At 34.3% G+C, this 9,626-nt stretch overlaps 1 protein-coding gene across 1 annotated transcript; it reads right to left on the minus strand.

Annotated features, from left to right (window-relative positions):
• Positions 1-1,528: 1,528 nt before the first annotated feature.
• LOC141519426 (olfactory receptor 14I1-like) lies at positions 1,529-2,500 on the minus strand. Its single transcript, XM_074231668.1, has one exon. The coding sequence runs from the start codon at positions 2,498-2,500 to the stop codon at positions 1,529-1,531; it is 972 nt and encodes a 323-aa protein (XP_074087769.1).
• Positions 2,501-9,626: the final 7,126 nt, after the last annotated feature.

The raw sequence follows: 9,626 nt of genomic DNA on the forward strand, positions 1-9,626 counted from the left end.
AAATAAAGGATTCTATTGAACCACATTGGAAAAGTATTATATTTGATCAGATGGAAAAGATGATGAAAGCAAGGGATATGTTAGGTCAAGGACCTTTGACCTGCTAAGGAGAAGTCTGAGACTGATGGCTCGGTTCCACTTGGAACCTCTGGGCTACAATGGTACTCAAGTCCATTGAATATCTGAACGAATTATTGTCCCAGTGTGTCATCTACAGTAGTAGAAGCATGACTGTTTGGGAACACATTGGAACTTTGCCATTCCCGTCTCAGAGCTGGATCTGTATAACTCTAAATTTCTAAGGATTATGCTTGTGTTGCTTCCCCTGGATACAAAGCATCTGCTAGGAAATTCAGTCATTATGGCTTCCTGAGTCTCTTTATATCCTTAATTAACCAAGAATGGCTAATTAACTCCTCATTCAATGAATCCTAATGCAGAGTTAATGTCTATCACCACTCTTTGTGCCTGTTATTTTTCTTACAGGAAGTTTCCTTGCTGACTAGATCCTATTATAGGAAATTATTAGATAATTAGTATAATGCAATATAGAGAAAATCCTCATGTATCCCAATTGTCCCTGAAATCTAAAAAACATATTCTCCCTCAAACCTGTTGTTGCCATTCATTCTGCTGTTTTTTTTTCCCTTTCCAGACCCCCCTTTTTAAATGTAGAAATTACTCAAATTCTTCAAGATTGTTTCCTGGCTTCTATTAATTTTTAGTTAATTTTATCTTACTTTCTAAAACACCACCAAAATATCATCAATCAGTTCCTTCTAATTCTATTTAGCATACTTGAAGGACTCCCCTTATACAGAAGTGAGAACATTAAGAATAACTGAGTGAAGACCCAACTTTCCTTTTGGTTTAGCACATGTGGTACTCCCATCACCTCTGCTAATTGCTTCCTCACATTCTCTAATTTTATCTAGGGGGAAATCAAATTACAAAGGATGAAATGAATAGTCACCAACCATTCTACACAAGCAAGAACTGATATGCAAGTAGTGATAGCAAATTCACTAGTAAAGATTATTTTTACTGTGAGATTATGGAAGATGTCTTGAAGGTTCTGGAAAATGAATTGAATTTTTGCCTAGAAATACATTTTAAACAGATAACAGTGTAATAGTCATCTCTGGGACATAAACATGAACTTATAAAGACATCTAAATGAGAAGTCAAAGTTTGTTCTTCGAAGAGAAGCTTTCTAATATTGGGTACTAACCAATGGAATTTTTAACCCAATTTAAACAAGCAATGTTGTTCCTTTTGCTTTTGAATTGATTTCAATACACTGAATCAGCTCCATGGTAAAATGAATTTTTAAATGGAGAAATAGTTTGGTGAGATAGCCCAAGATGTATTTAAGTGACATATTTTTTAATGAATGATACATTTTTTGAAATGAAACCATCATCCAAGCTAAATATTTTGGTGTTTTATTTTTGCATTTGTAGACAAAACACTTAAGACTTAACTTTACCTTTATTTTGCTGATTAATTGCCTTTGGAATGTACTTTCTCATTCATACAGTATTTCACTTTTTACTATTTTTCCCCTCTTGAGAAAAAAAAAGTTAGTTTTGATTATTCTACGCAATGCAACATTGATTTTCATGTTTCTCAAACTATAGATAATAGGGTTCATGAATGGGGGCAATATTGCATAGGTCATTGAAATCAGAAGGTTCTGGACAGGGGAAGTGTCTGATACAGGGGCCAAGCATGTGATAATGCTAGTAAGAAGAAATAAGAGGACTATTATCAATTGTGGCAAACAGGTAGACAAGGCTTTTTGACGTCCTTCCATAGAAGGCATTTTAAAAACAGTGGAGAAGATATAAATATAAGATATAATTAAAAAAACAAAGCATAATAAGGTTAAAGCTGAACCGGCAGCAAGGAGTATATATTCAGTATCATGAATCTCAGAAGATGAGACCTTTAAGACATGAGGGATGTCACAAAAAAACTGATGAATAACATTGGATCTTGAGAAAGGTAACCGGAACATGTTTCCAGTATGAAGACCTGAATAGACCAGTCCACTGGTCCATGAACCAAGTGCTACCCCAAGACAGCGGAGTGGTGTCATGATGACCCCATAGTGCAAAGGATGACAGATGGCCACAAAACGGTCATAGGACATAGCCACAAGCAAAGCAAATTCTGTTGCAGCAAAGAAGATAAAGAAGAAAATCTGAGCAGCGCAACCAAGAAGAGAAATGGATTGATTACCTGTCAGGGAATTCACAATGAATTTGGGAACAGTGACAGAGATGCAGCCAAGATCCAACAGGGATAAATTACTCAGGAAAAAATACATTGGAGAATGAAGGTGTGGATCAGTGACAATGGCAGTGATAGTGAGGAGATTCCCTATCAGGGCTGCAATATATATCAGCAAGAAAAAAACAGCATGCAAAACCTGCAGCTCCCGGATGCTGGAAAACTCCACAAGGAAGAATTTCATGATGATGGTGCAGTTGCCCATGTTCCCTGGGTCTTATAATTCTTCTTGAAACAATATGCTTAGAAGATATCCAATTCCAGATGGAGAACACAGAAGTAGTTTACTATATAGAAAGATTATTAATTTCAATTTATTCATATTTACCACTTAGAGAATCAGAGTTCATATTAATTAAGTCCATATTATTAATTATGCCAACTTGACATGCTTCATGCATTCTCTAATAATAATATTTCCTGGGATCTGTGATTTTATCAAAGGAGAGGTGTACCAGGAGAGAAAGTCTATCTTGAACCTTCATTACTACCAACTAATAATGGTCATAGAGACCTCAAACACTGGGTAGGAAAGTAATTTGGACAGAAACATTTACTGTCACATTATGAATTTGAATCCAGGTCTCTCTCCCTAAAAGATCATTTCTCTAGCTACTGTCATGCTGACTGTTAAATAACAATGATAATGATAACATTAATTCTAAGCATAATAATTATAACAACAATTATTTTATTTACATAAAATCTGTTCATAATTACTTAGACATTTCAAAACACTTTTTCCAAATGAATTTTTTGTGAAGATACTTACCCATAACTTTGAAAGAGGGGCAGAGTAGATTTTATTCCATTTTGATAAAAATTTGCAGAGTTTATTCCAATATGCCAATCTGAAATTGCTTGAATTAGAGATTACATCTGTTTACATAGAACAAAACAATAAATAATATGGGTTAATATTAACTGGAACTATTTTGCATAATATTCTGCAAATTACACCTTCATTGCTCAAATAGACACTGGGAACCTACAGTTATACCCAAATTATGTGAGAATATCCATGAGAAAAATTTCAAGTTTCAGTTTTCCTTAAGTCAAGTCTACTATACTGTAATGTTTCTCTAAGTTTCAATGCCCACTGCAGAAATCAGGCAGTAGAATACTAATACCTACTTAATTAACTAAGTAAATTGACCATCCATAAATAAAACTAAAAAACTACCTGAGTGGAGTTGTAGCATTTTCTCCATTTCCAAAAATATGTATTTTTCTTTTACTCTCTAAAGCACAGGTACTAAATAACATCCAACAACCATCTTTATCCTCACTATACTCGTTCTGTTCTCATTTGGAGTTTCAGAGGGCAAAACTGTACCATGTGAAGCTGCTATAGTTACTGAAATATTTAATGAGCTTTAGGCATGTGCAAATATACTGCCCATTGTTCATTGGAAAAATGCTTCCTGAAGTTCCCAAAGGAGTCAAGTAATTGTACTCTTATTATATACAGACTATCTGGCCTTTCCCTTGTGTATAATTATTTAAGGAAAAGATATTTTTATTAATAATAATGAATTGTTATTTAATCTGAAGATAGTGTTCACCCCTCAATCTTATACATTTAATTAGACCTTCTATAGTTCATAAGAATGTTCTACGCAGCCTCAGTCTTATCCAAAAATACAGGTTCATTTCACTCAGTTCTTTTCAAGTGCATTCCAGAGGACAGATTTTGTTCTTCATTGAAAAGAAATATCCAATAAATAAGGATGTTCAAGTCTGTCTATTTATCTATTTACTTATCTCTTATCTCAGCATGAATTTCTATGTCTATATTATTATCATTATTATCTCTGTTTTTATTCACTTAATATATTCACTTTTTGTACATAAGATGTATGTAGCTTAGGGACCCAAACATCAACTATCATTTTTTAATTATCTGCATTTGCTTATGTCTCTCTGTCTGCATATATGCATGTGTGTAGATTACAGATACTAATGAAATGATAGCATATAACATTTTGGTCAAATTATGGCTGTCAATATATACAAATGCATACATGTACTAAAGACATGAAAGTAGGTATTATGGGAGAAATATGAAAATGGTATGTATAAGTAATTATTTTGTCAAGTTTATTAAATGGGGAATAATGTGGACCTATATGTGCATTGGTAAGACCAAGATGACAGCCAAGTGATCAATGTACTGGAATGGGGAAAAATGAGGCAGTGATAACAACCAGAATTTTGTAGTCAGTTGAAAAAGGATATTTTTTTAAAGTAGGAAGCATGTTCACTAATCTGAAGCAACAGAAATTCTTTTGAATATGGGACAAATATGCAAATAGCACTCCAAATTCAAGATACTTACATAGTCAATGATATACTGAAATATGTGCATATTTGTATATATAGTTATATGTATTTAAAATGTGAATATGCATAAATTAATGATTGAGGGTACATATATTGTTATATACACGTCCATATATGTAAAGCATATATGATCCTAATTTTGTACATATAAACTATATTTAAGCAAACATATCATATATATATCTATATCTATCTATGTATCCACAATAAGTTGTTTGAAAATAATTATTTCCCAACTGGGAAAGAATGCTTTAGTTAGAAATATTTACATGTATGTAATATATGATAGGATCTATATATTTACAAGTATTTATAATACTGAATAAAATGGTATGACAGACATGATTTTGTGCTTGTTTGTTTGTTTTAGGTTTTTGCAAGGCAAATGGAGTTGAATAGCTTGCCCAAGGCCACACAGCTAGGTAATTATTAAGTATCTGAGACCAGATTTGAACTCAGGTACTCCTGATTCCAAGGCCCTTACTCTTTCCACTGTGCTGCCTAGATGTCCCTAAACATGCTTTTTTGACTAACAAAGGTAATGTGTGGCACAGAGAAACAAAATGTTCCTACATACGTCCTCTCTAAGATAAATGTTAGTATTCCACAAAAGTGGCAGGCTTTGGCAAGACAAACCGGGTGCCAGAAGAATATATGTCAGTAAATTAGAGTGTATTTTTGAGCACGAACAGTTTGTTTCTAACTTGAAGGAAAAATGAACCAACACACAGTTGGCAACAGTAGAGCACAAAAGGCATGGGCAAGTTTCAGAGATTTGATTCACATTACTGTATTTGCTCATGTGGGCCAGAATACTCATAAACATCCAAGTCTTGTTTCATGAAAATAATGGGGAAATCCAAAAGCTGCTGAATGAAAAATAGGAATTTGGGGGGTAGAGACAAGGTAGCAGAGTTGAGGTAGCATGCTCCCAGAGCTTTTCCATAGAAAGTTGAAATGAAGCTTCTAGACAGACTTTAAGGCTCCAGATCCCACAAAAATGAAAAAAAACAAGCTGTCACCTTGATATCCTATAGGAGGGACAACTAGTTGATACAGTGGATAAAGTAATTACCTTGGAGTCAGTAGGATCTGAGTTCAAATCCATCTCAAACACAATACTTACTTAGCTGTGTGACCTTGGACAAATCATTTTACCCCACTGCCTTGCAAAAAAACAAAACAAAAAAAATAAAGATATGGGGGACCTTCAGTGAAGATCTGTCTCTTCTGGGTAAATGGGAAGTACAGACAAATGGAAAGGCAGCAGAAGGCTCGAAGCAACAGTACAGCCCAGGACTCAGCTAATGCTAGATAAGAGTCCAGGTCCTAACTTGGCTAACTAGCAGGTTAGGCAGATGGCCACACCCCTGTCAGACTCTGAGGTCTGGGACTGTTTGGGCCACAGACAGAAGAGGAAAGGGGAAAAAAGTAACCTACTGCATAAGCAAAGCCTGGACAAAAAGGAGGCAATCAATCTCTGTATAGACAGTGCCTTGGCAAACAATAAACCAGGGACCAGATCCTAGCCCCAACATAAAAAAAAAAAAATGGGACTATGCTAATTTTACTATAGGAGTGTGATGAGTTCCACTATCAAATTTTCAAAAAAATAAAAAAATATCTGAACCATACAAAACTAATACTAAGATAGAAAAGATAAAAATGCAGAAGAGATGAGTGACATATACCTACATTGGTATAAATTCTACTCAAATCCAAAACTAAATGGAAGAGCTTGAAAAAGATATTAAAACCCAAAGCAGAGAGGAAGAAGAAAATGGAAAAAAGAAATGAAAATGATGAAAGAATTATTAAAAACTGACAGAAAATATCAACTCATTTAAAAGGAAAAGTGGGGGCTGCTAGGTGATGCTAGTGAATAGAGCACCAGCCCTGGAAACAGGAGGACTGAGATCAAATCTGGTCTCAGACACTTAATAATTGCCTAGCTGTGTGACCTTGGGCAAGTCACTTAACCTCATTGCAATGAAAATTAAAAGAAAGGAAAAGTGATCAATTGGAAAAAGAATGTAACTCATCCAAAAAAAAATATATATATGTATATATATATATATATGGAATTATCCAACCAGAAAAGAAATGAAACATCAAACAATGAAACTTACCAAATAGAAAAGGAAAGAAATCATTTAAATGTAAAATTAATTAACTGTAAAACAGAAATATAATCAAAAAAACTCTAAGGAGTATCTTAGCCAAATTTCAGAGTTCTTAATTAAACAATAGGCTACTGTAAGCAGTCAAAAAGAAACAATTTAAATGCAAAGGAAGCACAATCAGGATTACAACAGGACTTATCAACTTCAACATTAAAGGATGAGATCTCCTGGAATATGGTATTTTGGACAACAAAGACCTAGCATTACTACCCAGCATCAATGACCCTGCAAAACTCATCATATTCTGTCAGGGGAAAATGAGTTTTCAATGAAAAGAGGCCCTCCAAAATTTTCTGAGTAAAAAATAAAGAACTGAACAAAAAATTTGATCTTCAAATATAGATCCCAAGAGATGCACAGAAAGGTAAATGGAAGGGGGAGGGAAATAACACAAGATATTTGTCAAGAATAATTTACTGTCAACTTTACTACTGGGGAAGAAAACATTTATAACTCTTGAGAATTGTATTTCTCTTAGGATAGTTAAAGTGTTGAATATAAGTGAAGGGATTGTACTTAGAACAAATGAATACAAATATGACATGAAGCAATGTTGATTATGAGGGTAGCATTTCCTATTGAGAAAGAGAGAGTGAGAGTATTTAGAGAGTCTAGAATAATTAAATCTTGAAGTGATCTTACCCAACTAGACACTTAATTAAGGAGGGTTGTAGGAGCATAGGGACAGAGAGTGGGAGTGTACTTAAAATGTTGTACATAAATAGATCAGGAAACAATTTTATCTCATTCCATACTTTGGTTAACCGGGGATATAGTGCTCTAGTTGGAGTATTATAGGAACAGAGGGAGAGATTGTGATCAGTATTTTAGTTTATAAGGGTTGTTGTTCCATAGTTGGAGTGTCAAAGGAACAGAGAAAGAGAGTGTAGCCAAAACTTTGGGTGGGGAGTGTAGTAGGACAAAGACTGGATACCACAGAGAATGAAGAAAAGAGTGTACGTGGAGGCACTCACGTGAAAAGATCATGAAGTGATTTTGCTTTGCTTGATGCTTTGACTAGAATTGGCGGGAGTGTACTTAGAAGGGGGAGGTGTAATAGTTCATGAAATGATTTGACTTTACATGATACATAGACTTTTGAGGATTGTGTGTCCATGGAGGGTACATGAAAAGAGGGGATGATCTAAATTGATTATAATTTAATCCGACTCATAACTTTTGAGAAGTGTATTTCTTATATACAGAAGAGGGTAATGTTCTTAGTTACTATGAGGCAATGTTGCTTATCAATCAACCTTTGAGAAAGCTCAAATTGTTGGAGTATATTTTGAAAGAAGGGGTATAGATACATGATGGGGGTAAAACAATAACGATACGAAAATAACAATCATACTAGGAGGTCAGACAGTGGATAATTAAAGCTAGGTGAAGAGGCACAAAGAACTATTAGAATACAAGGGAAAGAAGGGAGGGTGTGAGGATCCTATTCAATAGATTTGGCCCAGAGAGGGAATATCATAAATTCCCAATTAGGTTTAAAAATCTATCCTACCTTCAAGGGAAGTTGGGAAGGGGAAGGAAAAGAAAAGGGAAGAAGGGACTGATAAAAGCAAAGGTGAAGTAGAAGTGAAAATACAGTGAGAATTTTTTAAAAAGTTAAAGAAGAAAGGAGGCAAAATATAGGTGAGAATAAATAAGAGGAAAGGAAAGAGAAAAGTCAAACTGGGCAAGATAATATGGAGGGAAATACAGAATTTTTAATCTTAATTGTAAATGTGAATGGGCTGAACTCTCCCATAAAACAAAAGCAGGTAGCAGAATGGATTAAATACCCAAATCCCTCACACAATATTTCGTTTATATGAGACAAACTTAAAGCAGAGAGATACACAGAATGTACAGATAAAAGAGTGGAAGAAAATGCTTCATGCTTCATACCATGCTTCAATGGAAGTAAACAAAATCAGGGGTGACAATCCTGATCTCAGACAAAACAAAAGCAAAAGCAGGTCTTATTAAAAGGATTAAGGAAGGATAATAAATCTTCTTAAAAAAGGATCAGAGACAATGAATTTATATAATTATTAGAATATATTCAGTAAGTGGTATAGAATCCAAATTTTTTTTATATTTCTTTAAAAAATGTGTATGTGTTTATGTGTGTGTGTTTGTGTGTGTTTCCAACTACATGCAATGCTAGTTTTTAAAAATCTTTTTTGGCAAGATTTTGAGTATTACATTTTTTCCCTTCTCTTCCTTCTTTCCTTCATCTCTCTGACTGAAAGTAATCTTATATAAGTTCTACATTTATAACCATGCTAAACATAGATCCATATTGATTATGTTGTGAGAGAAGACTCTGATGCAAAAGAAAGAAAACATTATAGAGAAAAAAAGATAACATAATACATAAGACAACCTTTAAGATTTGAAGATGATATGCTTTTGTCTTCATTTAAACTCCACAGTTCCTTCTGTGGGTATAGATGGTATTTTCTATCAAAAGTGTCTTAAAATTGTCTTTGATGTTTATACTACTGAAGTGAACAAGGCCATCATGGTTGATCAACAACCCATGATATTAGTGTGTACAATGTTCTTCTGGTTCTGAGCATTTCACTTAGTGTCAATTCATGTAAATCTTTCTAGGCTTTTCTAAAATCCCATTCCTCATGGCCTTTTTTTTAGATTTTTCAAGGCAATGGGGTTAAGTGGCTTGCCCAAGGCCACATGGCTAGGTAATAATTAAATGTCTGAGGTTGGATTTGAACCTAGGTACTCCTGACTCCAAGGCCAGTACTCTATTCACTGCGTTTACCTAGCTGCCTCCCTCATGATTTCTTA

The sequence above is a fragment of the Macrotis lagotis genome, chromosome 3 (assembly GCF_037893015.1).
Source record: "Macrotis lagotis isolate mMagLag1 chromosome 3, bilby.v1.9.chrom.fasta, whole genome shotgun sequence".
In the NCBI taxonomy this organism is placed as follows: Eukaryota; Metazoa; Chordata; class Mammalia; order Peramelemorphia; family Peramelidae; genus Macrotis; species Macrotis lagotis.